The 18,356-nt window shown below is 40.4% G+C and overlaps 1 protein-coding gene across 2 annotated transcripts in view; it reads right to left on the reverse strand.

The window, feature by feature from the left end:
* Nucleotides 1-18,356, reverse strand: part of esrrga (estrogen-related receptor gamma a) — a 173,181-nt gene that overhangs the window by 47,358 nt on the left and 107,467 nt on the right. For both annotated transcript variants that reach the window (XM_046032280.1, XM_046032279.1), the window contains exon 4: nucleotides 4,677-5,101. In XM_046032280.1, coding sequence (XP_045888236.1) covers nucleotides 4,677-5,101 — 425 coding nt within the window. The remainder of the gene's footprint in view (nucleotides 1-4,676; nucleotides 5,102-18,356) is intronic.

The following is an 18,356-nucleotide window of genomic DNA, read 5'->3' on the forward strand; positions in this document are numbered from 1 at the left end:
TCACAGACTTACATGAAGATGTGAAAGGACTATGACACCGAGGCGTTATCTTGCTGTGTACTCTTTGCATGCTCAGACATAGACATAAACATCCTGCGTCAGTGGCGGTATAGGGTAGGAATTAGAAGGGTTTACATCAGAATGGCATAGCTGTGTGTGTGTGTCTTTATGTGTCTTATTGTGCACTAGGTGGGCATGGAGCAGAGATGTTCTTGGAGGCTCCTATGTACAAGGTGTGTGTTTGTGCGTGTGTGTGTTGGTGTGAGTGAGGGGGATATCAAAATCCCCTGCAATTTCCTTTGAGATGTGTGGGCATGTCCACCTGCATGACAAGTGACCACCGTTGTACAGACTGTGTATTATGAATGTTAGTGTGTGTTTTCCTTGCCATACTCTTTGAGCTGTCTTTTTTTTTAACTCCTCCTGACATAAGTTCAGCCTCTCCCTCTCATTCACTTCCTTTTCTTATTACCTTGGCTTCTGATTAGATGGTTTTAACTGGGGAGCAACAGAAAATATATAAGTAGAGGGCCAGAGAGGTGACAAAGTGACAAAGCCAGATTCGAATTCTCTCCTTGTGATTGACCAAAATCCAGCCTTACCATACTATAACAAAATATACAAACATGCAAATATGTATTTGTGTTTTAAAATTGTTCAATTATTGAGGAATTTGTTTATTTTCTTTAGGGCAGTACGAACAGAACTATCACATAGATTGATCGTCCCACCTACCATTTCCACTGCACTCATTCCTTTGCTCTAATTTACTATAGCCTTTTTCATCTTCTTCTTTTCTACTCTCATCTACTTTTCTTCTTCCCTCTTGCTGTCTTCCTCTTCCCATTTCATCGCCCTATCCCTCCCTCTCACACACTTTGCCCTCCTCCTCACTCCCCTTTATCCCTTTCTCTCAATAAGGGAGTGATAGATGCAGGTTGTCAGGTGTCGCTGGACTGACGCCACAGAAACAGCAGCTGCCAGAGCCACTTCCTCCATGCTGCGACACACACACACACACACACACACACACCACTAATTCCTTCCTACATCCATGTGCCCAATCCACCCTCCCCCTTCGCCCCTCTTTCTCTCATTCCTTGTTTCAACTTGTGGTTTATCCAAACCTGTGTACCTCCTCTCCTCTCCTCTCCTCTCCTCTCCTCTCCTCTCCTCTCCCACCCCATGCTCTCCTCCCTGTCCAGCTGGAGGTGTTTTTTTGGTGATTACCTGCAGTTTTATTGGCTAATGGGTTGAAACATACCAATATGTCTGCCGCTGCCCATCTGAGGCTGGCCCTGCATTCCAGCCAAGATGCACACACTAACACACAATCGTGCATAAACACAGGCATATGTGCACAGACGTACACATAAACCTGCACTCATTTGCATGGATGAGCACAAGCCCAAAAGCCCACACTCAGACACACAGGCTAATGCACTTCCACACTATCTGTGGAAGAGTTTGGCTTGTGTGGTAGCCAAAGATAATGTCATGACCCATTTGGTAGAGTAGATCCAAGACTGCTCAGTCTGCATCCAAACAAACATTAACAGTTGTACTGTAGCACAAACATTAATTTTGTTCATAAAATGGCCTTGCATTGATGGATTTTCTTAATAAATTCTAGACGTGTCCATTCAAGCTTTGAAAAATAGCTTGTGTAAGTGTATTGTCAGTCGACTAGTAGCAATTTCTTAATAAACATCCTGGAAATTCTAAGCTAATTTTGACCAAGAATACAAAATAATGATTTGTATCTCTCTTGTGGCTCCAGTTTCAATGTGGCTTCCAATCCTATTGCTCACCAAACTGGTGTATTTCGTCGCAACCTTTCGTGACAACAGTCCTGTGACAGGCTTTGCCAAAGTCTTGATCCATAACCTCTGACTCCGGACTTCCTGATTTACATGTCAACTACAGGAGAAGGGAGGATTACAAATACAGTGGAACTGAGGGAGTGAGGGTGGGTGGGGGGTTGGGGGACAGAGCATTTTGCTTTAAATCTATTCAAGGTCACCGTTTACATGGCATCATCTATATGTTTGCTGGGTTCTTGTATTTAATCTGTAACTGTGTCTTCACCTACGTAACCTTTAACACACCCTCAAAATGAAATGAATGTGGAATTGGTCAACTTTTAGACACTACAGAGAAGACAGATAAATTAATGGTTAAACCTATACACAGAGTGATTACAAAGTAATCTGTGTGACTGTCTATTCATGTGTGTTGGTGTCCATGTGCTTCTATGAGTTAGTGTGTGTGTCTCTGCCTTTATCTCTGTATGTGTGTGCTCCAATCTCTTTTTCAGGGTTGCACAATGTCCTGATCTCATCCTATAATAAACACATACAGGTCATCTCTAGGTAGTGGTAACCATCTAGTGGATGTAAGACTTCCACCCCCTCATATCTCCCTGTCTCTCTCTCTCTCTCTCTCTGGGGCTTTACTGGGAAAGCTGCTTATCGGAGGCAAAAGAAAGCAGCGACAGATAGGTGGATGGATGGAAGGGCAGATAGATGAATCCTGTCTGATATGACTGACTGACTGAGTCGGTGGGTCGATGATGACTGGCTGGCTGACTGGTAGCTTGGCTATTGCAGTGGCACACTGACTGACAAGAAGGCTGTCCTGCTGACTGATGTGGCCTATTAGTTGAACAAATCATTAAAGATTGTTACTCAAACACAAAGTCTTCAACGGTTTATCACTTGCTGACCGACTAACAAGGTCAAAAGAACCACATTGGCCCTAATATAAAATTCAATTACTCTGATTTCCCATACCTAAAAATGCTTCATGGACAACAATAGATTTACCATACTAACGTGTATTGTCTGTGTAGCCAAAGCCTGATATAGTGTATTCCTCGTGTCACAGAACTCTACTGTTGTCCAAAAACTATGAAAAACAGTGAGCCACACCGTTGCACTGGCTGGTCATTTGGTATTCTCAAAGCAGTGGCTAAAAATATTTATCATATGTATTGTAGAAATATTTGACCTGTTTTCAAAGATTGACATCTTCAGTAGGAATGAATGGACTTGGGGGAGAAGACCACTTAGAGAGAGTTGGGAAGTATTGAGAGACGGATTAATACATTGTTGGTTTTGGTCCTTTCATGGGAATTGTTTGCATTGACAAAAGTATAGAATATTGCGAGCATTATTATTATTAGCATATTATTTAGTGTTGCTTTAATACAGAGGAAAACAGCTTCAGTTGTGCTTGCTTTGGAAAGAAACATGGAAACCATCATAAATCATCAATCATCAATCAAGTTGTGGATTCTGTACAAGTGCTATATTTGTGAAATTCCATGTATTATATATTGGGTGATTTTCCATGAATTGCATTAGTTATGTTATGTGAAACAAGGATGGTTGTGTTATCATTGAACTGGGTGGAATAATGAACAAATGGCTGGCTTACTAGTTTGCTTTATGGCTAACTGATTGTCTTTAAGACTAACCTGTTCTGTGCTTACAAGGGTAAATAAAGGACATAGTGATGGTGATCAAGCTGAGAGGTTGGATATGAATTGAATATCCACAAAACTGGAGAGGATAGCATAAATACCTGTGCACTTCCTGGACTACTTCTACCCCTAACAAGAGACGAGCAAAGGATTACTGAGCCTAATTCCTGGTACTCTTCTCATCATGTGGATTACTGCTCTATCCCTTCTCTCCACTACCCCTTAACCTGAACTCCTGACCTGCAGACATAACCTCTGACCTGCCTCTGACAATATGTTATCTCCTAGACATCAGGCTTAAAGTTAACACATTTCCTGTAAAGCATAAGCAGCTAGATTTGGGAATGCAAACATCACCTGGTAATTACTCTTTGCTATTGATGAAGAAGAGGTCAAGGTTGAGGGTGAAATGAGGGCGTTTCTGGGAATTGGTGAGTATGCATGAATCTGACTGGATGCTTATGTGAGCGTGTGTATGTGCATGTATGACAGAAAGAGAAATAGTGAAGGAGAGAGAAAAAAATAGACTGTGGTAGGGGTCCCAGTGGCTCACCATATAAAAATCTGGGTTCACATCTGGCCTGGGGCTTTTATCATATGTCCCGATTCTAGTCTAATGGCTCAGGTGTATGCGCATGTGTGGCAGACTACATTTTGTCTCTGCATTTCATTTGACAAAAAACATAGTTTATGTTTTAGGTGCTATGTGTGAAATATTTCGTGGAAAAGTTGTGCCTTTTTAAAGAACCTATATGAAACACACTATTCACCTTTAACATCTGACCTTGCATCCCCCACAGCCAACCCTGTAATGTGTTCTTTTGTTGTGATGTGTTTATGACCCTTCATGTACTTTCATAGCTTCAAAGATAAATGCTAATTTGGTAATAATTAAATATAAATAACTACAAAAAATGTCTCCCTTCTCATCAAGTCAATTTAACAGATCACAGCTTCTTGTAATGTTTACATTTTTTAAGAAATAATCTGAATAATAATAATCTAAAATAACCCAGACACCCACACAGAAAAACAGAGCCACTAAAACAGGACTAAAGCAAAACAGAAAGAGACAATTAGAGGAAGAATGAAAGCAAACCTGTTATGGGAAAGCAGACACAGCAAGAGACAGACATGTACATGGACAAACACAGAGACTAATTATAGACAGAAAGTCAAAATCGAAGCCAACCTTGGATGGTGCGTTTGAAGAAGGCCTTGCAGGCCTCACAGGATGCCACTCCATAGTGGTACCCTGATGCAATGTCCCCGCAGACCAGACACAGCCTCTTGGGCATCGAATTCAACATGTACTCGCACTTAATCTGTGAATCTTCCCCAATAGTTGATGAACAGTCCTCATAACGCTTTGAACCGGGGCCGCCAGCAGGTCCCAGGGGCCCGGCGTTGGAGCCGTAAAGGCTTGGGGAGTCTAAGCCGTTGGGGTGGCCGTTCATTGTGGACGAATAGGAACCTGAGGCGTCACTGGAGCCACCAGGGGAGTGATGGTTTAGACTGTCAGTCAGGGATGCAGGACTAGACGGCTCAGTCTTTATATAAGAGGACGGACAGTTGGACTCAAGGTGGCGCTCCTTACTGGACATTCTGCAGAGAAGCCTGAGGGAGGGAGACAAGGACAAATAGAAGAAGAGGAAGAAAGTATTACAAGAAAATGTAAAAAAAAAATGATGGACACTTAAAAAGAGAGAAAACCAAGTGAGCAAAGTGTTAGAGGAAAGGCAGTAGAAGAAAAATAGATACAGTTAAGGCAATGTTGAATGAAAGAAATTCATTTCCAATTATAGCAATCACTTGTTCTGATGTTGTTATATTTCCTCACTGTCACTTTCTATGATGGATTTATATGTTTTCACTGAGCCTGGCAAGTTCTATAAATGACACATGTACACACACACACACACACACACACACACACACTACATCCATCACATTTGTTATTCTTTTCTTGAGAGAAATGATAGAGGGAGATCTGCAGAGGAAGAAAGACGGCCAAGGTAAAAAAAAAGAGCAAGAGACTTAAACACCAAAAATGTATAGATTGTGGTTCATTAGGGAAATCATGTATGAAACAGTAGCAGAGAAGCATCTATAGTACCACACAGTCACACAAACACATGCACATGCTCGGGGCAGACGGTCATCCGTCACTTTCCAGTCAATAGCAGCTTGTTCTACATGAAGGTAATCAGTAAGCAGCCTCTCTGCTGCTCAATCATCCCAAAGACAGCCTCACACATACATGATGCCCATATACACAGCCACACTGATACACGGTCATATTCAAGCACACACTGACAGATACAGTTTAAGAAGTTAAGGAAAGGGTGTAATACAAAAAAATATATAAAAAACTCTCCACTAATCAGTGTTGAGGTTTTACTGTATTCTTCTCCTCATCTCTTGGTCTTCTTTGCTGTCTCTTCCTTCCTATATTCTGCTTCCGTTCCTTTCTCCCCTCACCAGTTTTTTCTTCTTCCTCTCCCTAAGGAGGCTGATTGGTGTCTTGTTAATGGCAGTTGTAATTAACAGCTATCTTCTCTCTGTCCATATCTCTCTATCCCTCCCTTTGTCTACCTTACTATCTATATGCCTGTCTCCCTATCACTTCCTATTCACTGCCATCTCTCTCTCTCTATCTCTTCTCAGTCTCTCTTTCTCTTCCTCTTTGCATTACCACTCTCTATTCCTCTAACCCTGCCCACCCTCCCTTCTCTCCTTTTCATTGTTAAAGGCAGAAAGCACAAAAGGGGTTTTTAATTAAGGCAGGATGCTGCTAAACGAGGGGCTTCTAAAGTCCAGTCAGCCTGTAAAAGATCCCTGTTCTACAGGGACCCATAAAACACAGACAGCGCCTTGACGGTGAATGAAGAACCGGCTGGGAGAGGGAATGGTGGGGGTGGGGGTGAGGATGGATATAGACAGGAAAACAGGTAGGAAGACAGACAGACAGCCATTGCAAGAGACAGACAGAATGGAGAAAAATAGAAAGAGTTGGTTGCAGTGACTGATGACTGACAGCAGCAACAATTTTTTGGTTTTTAATGTGCAGCAGAGCTTTAATGCGTTTGATGAGCAGCAGGATGAGGCTGTTGTCTTCCTTTAGCCAAACCCACACAGGTACTGTGAGGCCTTAACGCCCCTTTCCCAGAAATTCTGTTCTTTTTTGAGTCTATTTTCCCTTTCATAAAGTGACATGACACAATATACAATAATTTGGCCTTGACCCCCCCCCAGCCTTTCATCTTATATTTTATTCCCACCACCACTCCCATCCTCCCCTCCCTGCAGGTCCTTCTAATTCAGTGACTCCATTAATCGGGGCTTTGTGGTATTCACCAATGTCTATAAATCCATTTATCTGATGCAAAGGTAGGCCTTCAGTTTGGAATGAGGGGGACTGTGACAAAGGTTTGGACACAAATCGAAGAGGAAAGAAGGCAAAAAAGGACAGAGAGAGTCAGCTGGGGGATACAGAAGGAGAGACAGAAACACATACAAGGTGCTACAATAAGTAAGGAAGCAATAAATGTAAATGTGGGCAAGAGTGATGGAATGATGAGCAATCGCACAGGACTGTCTATGTTCTAGCAGGGGGAGAGAAAACATAGTGGTGACAGAAAAAGAGAGTAGACCCATTTAAGTAGATGATGTGATGGGGATGATTTAATCTCTCCTTTTTCACTCTTTATGCTCTTTTGTGCCCCCTCCCTTCGACCGTCAATCCCTCTGAGTACCATTAAGTGAAAGAGTTTAAGTGCCAAAAGATCTCAGGTGCTTTTTTCCTTCTCTCTCTCAAATTCTCATCTATCTCTCTTTCCTTCTCCCTTTCCATTCCTCTTCTTTGCCCCATTTCTCTCTCTCTCTCTCTTCTCCTATCATCTCTTTTTCCTCCTGCTCTCACATCTTTTCTATGTGCTCTCTCTCTCTCTCTCACCCTCACTGCTTATAAATGAAAAATAATGGCAGTCGAAGGGGGAGGAATAAAAAGAATAAAAAAGAAGACATGCGCGCAAAGTAGAGGAGAAGAGAAAAGAAGATTAAGAAATCACAGCCAGTGCGCTGTGCTGAGGTTGAATGCATTTATGTATGTATGTTATCAGTATAATTATGGAGCTATGTAACGACGGCTCAGTGCTGAAAGAGCAGTCTTATTGTGCCTGTCTGCTCTTCAGATGAGTGTGGAGAGAGAGGGAATGGGTAGGGTCTCTCTTTTTTTAGCAATTCTTTATGTTTTTCAGGTGTTTAAAGAGATTTATATAAAGAGGGAAGCTTGAGTGTATTTCTTTTTCTTTTTGTATTTTCACAAGAGGCTCAAAGATGTGAGCAGTGTGTTATGAGATGATTACAGTAAAACGCAAAGAAGAGCAGTAATCAGATTTTAGTATTAGCTGTTTTGCTTAATTCTGTTACAGAAAAGGGGTTTTAGATTTCATTTTCTTCCTGCTGTTCTGCCCATTCTTGATGTACTTCAGTGGAAAAGCAGTATATTGTGACATATGAGATGTCTGCTTTTCTGGATTGCATGGATTATGTATTACAAACGTTATGACGCTTGTTTTTTCTTAAATTGTCATAAATAAAATTTATTTTACTAGATGTCATGAAGATTTATTTTTGTTAAATTGTTAGATGTTTTGTGTGTTTTCACAAATCACTTCACTTTAACAAGTACGAAGGCAACAAAACAAAAAGAAGGCTAACTGGTGGACAGTCTCATCCAAAATGTAATGTTTTTGGAGTTACAAAGGTTTTGTTTTTAGCTTTTTTAGAACAGTTAATTCATGTAGGTTTATTTATTAGGATTAGTGCCTATGATAAAATTGACCACACATGAAGTGATTGTGACACCAACTAGATATAAAACTCTTTCCCAAGCAGGGAAAGAGTTTACTGAGGGAGAACACACACACACACACACACACACACACCTAGATTACTACCTTCCCTTGTCTCCATTTCCAGCGCGACCCCTGTCATTTTCTCTTTCTCTTCGTTCCTATCTCTTTTTTTCCATTTCTCACTTTTTGAAGGCACAGTGACTCATGAAAGAGAAATATATATAAATATATATATATAGAAATATGTTGTTGCATTGAGAGAGAGCAACATAAAGAATAAAATGACGTCTAAAAAAGAAGAGAAGAATTATTTTTCTGTGTGTTTTGAAGGAAGGTGGGCCACTTTAGTATGACAAGCTGTCATTAGAGCAGTGGGCTGATGCAGCGCCCTGACAACTGGCAGGGACAAACATACAATCATCGTATTAGACCAACTACTCTCTGCCTCACTCTGTGCCTCTGGGCTGTTCGCTGTGTGCTCCTTTAGTCTGTGTTTCTGTGTGCACCCGCACTCTTTTATTATATACAATCTTTGTACGACTGTCTCGCTAGATGGTGGCCATAAAGACAAACTGATCCTCAAACTACTCCAAACTGTTTTTGGCCTGCCCCAGGTTAGAGAAGAGAAGACATGAGAGGAGAAGAGGATGGGGCAGTGTAAGATGCTGCAAGTTGAACAGAGGTTTACATCTGACAGTCTGGGTGTCATTTTAACATTCACCTTCCACTAACAAATCAGAGGTTTAGATAACCTGTCTGATTGTCTCATGTTGCTTGCCCTGCTGGACTCGAGGTTGCCATGTCATTTGGTCTCAGCAATTAGATCGGTGAGTAAAAATAACAAATAAAAATTATGGTCAAACAACCAAAATATGATTGAAAATATATATTTTGTATGTGGAGAATTAAAGTACATTCAAATGTGAAGCTAACATGTAAACATTAGGAACTTTTTGTTTTATAAAAAAAGTAAAACTGCTTTTTTAGGCATTTTTGTCTTTACTTTGACAGTTGCAGAGATATGCGGCAAAACTGGGAGAGACAGAGAGGGGATGACACGCAGCAAAAAGCTGTGGGCAGAAACTGAACACGTGTTGTTTCGGTATGGACCTTTAAAACTTCTTTGAAAATATATCTCACCCTCTCAAGGAGAAACAAAATGCATTTGACTACACTTTGAGAAACTTCGGTGCATGTAGGTAGAAGTATGAACTACCCTGACAACATTTTTAAAACCAAATTCATATAAATGAAAGTGATACAAATTAGTAAAGAAGGATTAGAGGAGAGAGGAAAAAGAGAGAGGATAGAGAAGTGGTAGCAATAGAGACAGAGAAGGAAGAAGTGCTGACAATGTAGCTACGGCGGGTTGGCTAATACCTTTCCATCACACCAAGCATTGTGCTCTCAATGCTGATAAGAACACACAGTCCAATAAGCAAAAAGAAAAAAGAGAGAGAGAGAGACAGAGAGTGAAAACCTTACACAATTCTATCTAGATGATACTGGTAATGCTTTGGGAAAGTGAAGGAATACAGAAAAGAAAATACATTGAATTAAAGAATGGTGAAAGGAGGGGAATATGAGCAAAAAAATGCATTTACATTTCCATAGTCAAATGAATAGAACGATTTCATCAAAAGACTGAATTGCTTTTTCAGTCCTCACACTCCTCTGTTTATTTTACTTTCTTTGCTCTATTTCTCTCTATTTTACTCCCCTTTCAACGCTCTCCTATCTGTGGAGGGTTGTTGAACTGCTTGCTAGCTTGTTACTTCGATCCGTGCACTGGTGGGTATGCACACACGCAAAAAAACACACACGTACACTTGACTTGTTAGCTGCACACATCGGTTCAAAATGAGTAGGTTACCTCTGGTGTGGTTAAAGAATTACAGCGAAAACATGTGTTCTATTTTCTGGTGACTGAATTATTGGACTAGGGCAGGGAAAACACAAACACACAAAAAAGTATTTTCATGCGTGTCATTCTGTGTGCCTTCTGGGTAGTAATTGAATCTGTATTTTTTTTTCTTTTTTTTTTTTTTACATGTGCATTAAGTAAGGTGTGCTGTTTAAAGGCAGACAAATAGAGAGAGAAAATAACGTGTGTGTTGCTGTGTAGTGTTGGGTGTGTGTTTGTGTCAATGCTTGTGTTGGAGTTTAGCTCCATAGACTCACAGTGTGTAGATGATTATAGTTGTTTTCAGGAAGAAAAATGAATAAAATAAGGAATAAAAACTCACGCAGCGACAGTCAATCTAAACCACTCTCCCTCCCACTGAGCTCTCCCTCGCCTCCTCTCTTTGGGTCTCTCTCTCTCTCTAGTCATTTCTACACACAAACACACTCTATCATTGCTTCTCTGTCTTTCTTGTGCATCCACACCCTGTCACACAGACCACCTTACAACCCACACAAATACAAACACACACACACACACACACGCCAGGGAGCAGATCAATTGTTACAGTGTTAGTCGGGCAGGAAACCTGTAATTCACTTCATTGGCTGCAGAATAAACCCCTGATTACATACAATCAATGTGATAATGGCTAAAATGCATTCTGCCCAATGGGCTGTCGGGCTGTAAAGACCGGCAGAGTAGAGGAAAAGTGAGTGTGTATGTGTGTTTATATTCCTGAGTGTATGAGTCTATGACTGTGTGTTTGTGTGTGTGTGTGTGTGTGTGTGTGTGTGTGCTAAGACACTATGACTCCTTTTAGGTCTGAATTTTAATGTAACAAACACAGACCTATACACACTGTTGCAATGCTATCCGCATGACATATACACAGGTGTGAAATGTATTGGGCTGAGGCACACTAGAGGGGCTAAAGCTGTTATGATGCATCCTGGGGTTTATAAAGTTTACACACACACACACACACACACTAGATGTGAATGGATAAACAGTGGGAGACAGCACACACAGGGCAGGCTCAGCCAAACACGATTGATTAAGAATTATGTGCTTTCCCAACTGGGGACCTCAAACTATTCAGGAATATCATGTCGAGTCTGGTGATATCAATGCATTCCATGCGTCTTCAATCGTCATATAGTGCTGTTGTTAAAACTGTTTCATGTACTTTCTTCTTATCTTTTCTTTTTTTCGGCCTGTTTTAATTCTTTTCTCTTCTCATACAAGGTGATTATATGCACAATTTTTAAGGGAATTCCTTTTCCTCTCAAAGCCTTCCTCGGGCTGATTTAGATGTGAGAGTCCGACTGCATTGGTGCAGGAATTTAGGTGGAAAGATATAAGAGGTTGAGCTTGTTCAGGGCAAAAACGTCAAAGCAGTGCACCGCTAACCCTGTATGTGTGTGTGTGTGTGTGTGTGTCAGATGGGAATCTTGATGATTTAGGTCATTTTCTTGTGGAGCACTGGCTGATAAGTGTGTTGCTGCCAGGCACTATCTTTGTCACCATGTCTCTCTCTCCCCTTACCTCTCTCTTTGTCTCTCTCTCTTTGCCCCTCTCTCTTTCTGTCTCTTTTATCTACTGTGTGTCATTGTATTTGTGAGGGTGGTTGTCTACTGTAAGAACAGTGCTTCAAACCTCTAAAACATCCAGTACATCAGGAGTGCAGTTAACAGTTAGTCTGTTGACTATTATTTTGCTAAATAATTATATGCATAAATTGTTGCAATTTAGATGTCTAATTCTGTTCCATTTTGGCACTTGGCAGACTAAATTGCATACCCTGTACTTGTAGTGACCTACAGCCTTTTACTGGAAAGGCTGAAGAGTGAAAATCAATGAAATTACTGAATTCATCCTCTTTTTAGGTTAACCTAAGAGAAACAGAAGATACTGCATGTGGCGAACGTGAAATTAATAACCCTCCTTTTTAAAGTAATGAACGATACACATAAATATTAAATCTCTTTAAAAGATATACACAATAAATATCATGCGACTGAACACATTCATACTGCTTATTTATATGATATTGGCAGGTAATGTTTGTGCAGGGATATAAGGGAGATACATTGTAGGCTGGTTCCCTTATAAAAGAAAGGTCATTGATCAAGGTTAGTGTTCGTCTCGCTTTCTCTGTGTGTGTGTGTGTGTGTGTGTGTGTGTGTGTGCTTGTGTGTGTGTGTGTGTGGATTAGCTGTGTTATCGCTAAGCATTAGGGGTGCAACAGCCCTTCCAAACACTTACCGACACTTGCCTTTGTGGCAGACACACATGAATTCACACACACACACACACACACACACACCCACCCAAACACACGTGCACATTCCACCATTTGTGTACAGTGAGACATACAGCTCTCCTACACTCTCTCTCTCATACTCAGACAGATAGAGACCTGGGCAAGGTGCCGTATCAAATGAAATTGCACAAATGTATAATAAAAAAGTGTTTTTAAAAAAAAACAAAATATCCCCCATCGGATTAAAAACACATTTTATTAAACAGATGGTGAAAGAGGATTTCCACTCTAGTAAATATGACAGGGCTTTCAAATGTGACACGGGAGGGAGGCATAGAGAGGGGAGGGGAGAAAGAGGGAAACAGACAAGGTGGGAATGGGAAAAGAGAGCGCAATGCTGCAAAAAAGAGGAGAGACAGAAAGAGAGAGAGAGAGAGAGAGAGAGAGTGAGTGAGTGAGTGAGTGAGTGTGTGTGTGTGTGTGTGTGTGTGTGTGTGTGTGTGTGAAGTTAAGTGGTGCTCTATCCGAGAGAATGAGCGAGTGGCATAAAGGAGAAAAAGAAATGTGGGAGAGGAGAGGAGAAGAGAGGAGAGGAGACATAAGTGAGTAAAGCGTCAAAGCTGCATTCTTTAAGCAGATCAGATTTGGGGAAATTGGGCTGTCACTACAGGATTGTGATGATTTACACCTATCCATCACAGGAAGAGAGAGAGAGAGAGAGAGAGAGAGCATATACAATAATGCACGGCATCTGTAAAAATTGAGAAAATCCGTCCTAAACAGGCAACAGAGTTCACCGCTTACTTTTCAGTTCAACATTTATTATTTTATAAATAATATATTTAGAAACAGGATGAACATAATAAACTTTTTGTGAATACTACTGATACATATAAAAATGTAGTGACTGGTAGAGATACAGCCAGGTCATTACTTTTGCTATAAGGTACTGTGGGTTGAAGAAGAAGAAAGTGAATATTTGGATTATGACTAATAAATACAAAATGTCCACCCACGTTGCCCAAATTCATAAAAAATAATTTGAAAGCAAGAATTTACGTAAATACATTTTCCTGCAACACATTTTGTACTGAATTGATCTGTATCGTCACCAGCTGCTGTTGACACTCGCCCCCTCTGCCTCCCTTGCCTGATCTCAAATCACTTTCTCCCTGCCCTCCTTCCTCCCCCTTTCCCTCCCCTCACTGCTGGCTGATGCACCTTACAGCCTCGCTCCTGGACCATCTGTTAGGGAATCTAATTCACATCCACTCATAATCAGGTTTGCTGGAGTGCCCACTGTCTCTGTCTTTCTGTCTATCTGCGTCTCGTTCTGGCCTGTCTGCTTCTTTCTGTATATTCTGTCTTTGATTGTCTATCATTATTAGTTGTTAAAATTTTTCTACAATGTTCATGACTCTTCAGTTTTGTGTATTTGGACATTTTAAATCAATATCTTCCTTTTAATTTTCCCATCTTTTTTACTTCCCATTGACTTCCTCCATGTGAATTTTTGGGCTTTAAACAATTTGATTGTAGAACAGTATAATCCACTGAAAGTGAACCACTCCACCACTGCTCATCTTTGCAGTGTTGGCTTCACTTTCACAGGCTTTTTCAATTGTTCACAGTGTCACTTTGACATTGCACAGAATCTTAACTGTCCACGTTTATGCGTGCGTATAGTGTATGTGCGTGTGTTTATCCATGACTGAGAATAAAGCGAGTTGAGGTGAAGGGGGTGGAAGTTAATGAGAAGTGAGTGTCTGAAACCCTCTCTCTCTCTCTCTCTCTCTCTCTCTCTCTCTCTGCTCCAGCAGTAATCCTCTTCTATAAATCTGCAATCCAATCAGCGCTGTCCACACACATACACTTACACACACACACACACACACACACACACACACACACACACACAGAGCTGTTGGGAGGCCCATCTGTGTGTTAAGGCAATCTGCTTTATCATTATGATTACATTGGGCTCAGTTTACAGCAATGTGTGTGTTTGTGTGTGTGTGTATTCTAGCGCACCCTGGCTGCCTGACATTAATCACATTCCCATGGTTTGATGGCCTAAATAAAAATAGGAATAATATTGTTGCTGTCCAATGAAAACTGCACAGCTCCAAAAACAAAAATTTTGAATTTCTTCAGAAAAAAGTTTTCATTTGAGCTCCAGGAAACAAAGCATATGAACGTATTTTTATTTTTTTATATAAAACAATTAAGGTTTTTGATGGATTTATGAGCAAATGCCATTTTCAGTTACATATCAATTATAATTGACATGCATTTTCAAATGATTTGATATGTTGGCCACAAGTATATAAATACTGTTTAATAACAATTAAAATTGGAGTTTTTTCCAAAGGTGTGTCAAGTGTATGTGTGTTTGTGAGAGTGTGTATATCAATTGTGTGACTTAATCCCATCAACACAGTTGGAGGTCAGGTGCCCTGGAGGGAGTGTTAATGTGATTTTATACTGCATGTGTGTATGACATATGACAAAAAATTCATATCCCGATATAGGTCATTTCATATCCCAATAACAATATATATCCCGAATTTTTTGTAAATTAAATACGGCATTTCCAACTGTAACTCCGGACATTTCTCTGCATTATAAAAGGTGGAGTAAGCGATTCTGGAGAAATCTAACACCATGACAAATACCATGACAGAGTGAACAACGACACAGCAAGTAATGTAACTAATGTTAGCTAGGCTGTGGATTAGCAAACTGACGCTAATGTTACTCGCTGCTGCAAAGCTAACATGACAGGACGAGACTCTCCCAGAGCAGCACAGCAGCTCCAGACAGCGACACTCATAGCTCTCCTGCTGCTACAGCTAACATCACAACAACAGCATGTCTTGGTGAACTATTAAGTAAGCTGTATGTCCGCGGGCAAGTCATTTAACGTTACCTGCCTACACACACATCATGGCTGCCACTGCTGGATAGTCTTGTGTGCCTTGTCCATTATTTTTAATGCAAATTTCTTCTCTACAACACCGGCATGTGTGGAAGAACGGACCGCGGTGAAGTTAGTTTCAAGCTGAATGTTAGTTTTACACGGACATCCGATAGATCTTGAATTCCAACGTAAAACTAACTTCAATGCGGTGCAATATTACGGTAAAGGGTGGAATTTGCGACACAATATAAACAATAGAGCATAATTGTAAACGACAGACGATTTTTCTATCGTCAAACGATAGATATCGTCATATCGCACAGCCCTACATCTGTGTATACAATCTGTGCGATGTTTGTGTGAAAGGTTAAGTTGTGTTGAGGTGACTGGCATTTACCTTCCTCTATACTATTTACTCCCTAATTATTATTATTATTTTTTAAAGAACAGGCCCTTTTTAACATGTGTTGTCATGTCACAGTAGAAAAGGCACATGTGTAAATAAGCACATTAATGCTGGCTGAATCCCATTTAGCTGCTTCAGTTTCAGGGTCCTGCTAGTGTTCATGCTGGCTTACTGTCACTCTCCCATGACTTTTCTCGGATACTTTTACAGGTCTATTGTGAGCATATTCTTAACAATAAACATTCATAACATTACATATACCTGTACTGCAGTATTTCAGTAGAAGTCTTGAGATAAACTATGAAGCTGTAAACTTTAGATATAAAGATTTTTTTTTTTCATTTTTGTCCAAAGCGACTTACAATTGCTAAATATGTGGGAGGTCGCACGCCTCTGGAGCAACTAGGGGTTAAGTGTCTTGCTTAGGGACACATTGGTGGATGGGTCACAGTGGGGGATTGAACCTGGGTCTCTCACACCAAAGGCAGGCATTTATTCATTGCACCATCACCACCCACCACCAAATATATTGCTATTATTATTATTATCTGAGCTTTGACAATTGAATTCGACATCACAATATCAACTGTGGTCCAAAACTTGAACTACAGCAGCGGAAATAATTCAGAGTGTATTGTGTATGTCTATCTGTGTGTGCGAATGCAGTGTGTGACTTCAAGCCATGGCGTGACTTCCTAGCCCCTGGCAACCCTTTACACCTCTCATCACTAGACCTTACTGTCTGCCAACCCACACACACACACACACACACACACACACACACACACATTGTGCTAGTAACACTCCTGTTGGTGATTGGCTGAGAGTTTGCATGAGAATGGCTTGCCAGACCTCTAATTGGCTTGACCCAGACTAACCCTGAAATCCTATTGGACTAAGACTTCCCAGCCTACACAGCGCACACAAACACAAACACAAACACAAACACACACACACACACACACACATAAAATGAAAGGCCTAACAGAGCGCGAATCAATGTTAATCAATAGAGTTCTAATAGGCTGCAATAATACAACAACATAACACATGATAGTAATGTTCATTTAGGTAGTCATGTCAGTTAGTGAGATCATGCAGCATAATGTTGTCTGGTCATAAAAACAACATCCAGAGGGTGACATGACCACTGACAAAACACATTAAATCCATATTCATCAGTATAGACTAATAGATAAAGTTTCTGCTACAATGACATCTAATGTCAGTTCAAATGATTGGAAGAGCCTGGTCACAACAAGCTCAGGTAAGAAAATATATAAATAAAAAAACATAGAACAGTAAGCCCACTTGTCACATACTCTTGCTCATTTACATATAATAGTGCAATAAGCCTACATTATGCTAATTATATACAAAACACATACTTACAATTATAGTTTTGCCGTCTGGGCATGTGGCTCTCTACCTCTTATTCAGAGAAACTTCGAATGATTAAAAGACAGAGAGAGGGAGGAGGAATGCGAAGAGAGAGGGAAAGAGTGTCTGTTTCATGCGTCACACATTTGCTGTGTTTTAACATTAAACAAGCAGCGTATTTACAGTTTATGTTCTAAAAATGGACCGAGGCAGCCCTCAGTTTCACCTGCCTCAATCAACACCATCCTGGTTTCCACTAGAGAACTTTAAAGTGAAATGTAACTCTGGTCAAAGCTTGTCATGGTTTATTGCACATGCAGATGGCATTGGGATTACTACTATTGGTTGAAGTGACTGTCCTTCAACCAAATGATTTGATTTAAAGCCTCTGTGATGTGACGCATTTACACAACTCAAGTGTCCTTGAGCCGGAAGTTGAATCCCACTTTGTTGTGATACCCCATCTATATCAGGGGGCAGAGTGGTCGTCCACTAACCGGAAGGTCGGTGGTATGATCCCCAGTTTTGTTGGGCAAGAACAACCATAAAATTCCGTGAATGTGGGTGAATGAGTTAATTTATGTTTCTGATGAGCAGTTGGCACCTTAGCAGGTGAATGTGGTGTAGTGTTAAATGCTTTGAGTGGTTGGAAAGACTAGAAAGGCGCTATACAAATACAGACCATTAACTAGTAACATTTATCATATACTGTAAAAAGAAAAACATATGTAGCAGTGGCCATCAGGTTTATCCAGGTATTATTACATAATAGTATTTATATATAATACATTGGTAAAAAATAAAAATTGCCATCAGACAGTGAGTAAAACACGTTAGGAACTATTAGTAGCAAACACAGCTCACACACACACACGGACACAGACATAACTATTAGTAAGAGTTAGAAGATGAAATCCTTTCTCCTCACTTAGTTAATATTAGTCTTCAACATTTCTTAAAATCAAAACCAAACAGAGAGTGAAATTTAAAATGTAGACTGGGCCACTCAATGGACAACACATTCTCCTTGCTTGTTGTCACTGATGATCAGAAATTATTGATTGTAATAACGTGGAATCTTAGCAGTCTCTCTAGAAACCCCTTTTTTTAATTGAGAAAAATATCACTAACACATCTA

This window comes from Micropterus dolomieu, linkage group LG20 (genome assembly GCF_021292245.1).
Source record: "Micropterus dolomieu isolate WLL.071019.BEF.003 ecotype Adirondacks linkage group LG20, ASM2129224v1, whole genome shotgun sequence".
Classification (NCBI taxonomy): Eukaryota; Metazoa; Chordata; class Actinopteri; order Centrarchiformes; family Centrarchidae; genus Micropterus; species Micropterus dolomieu.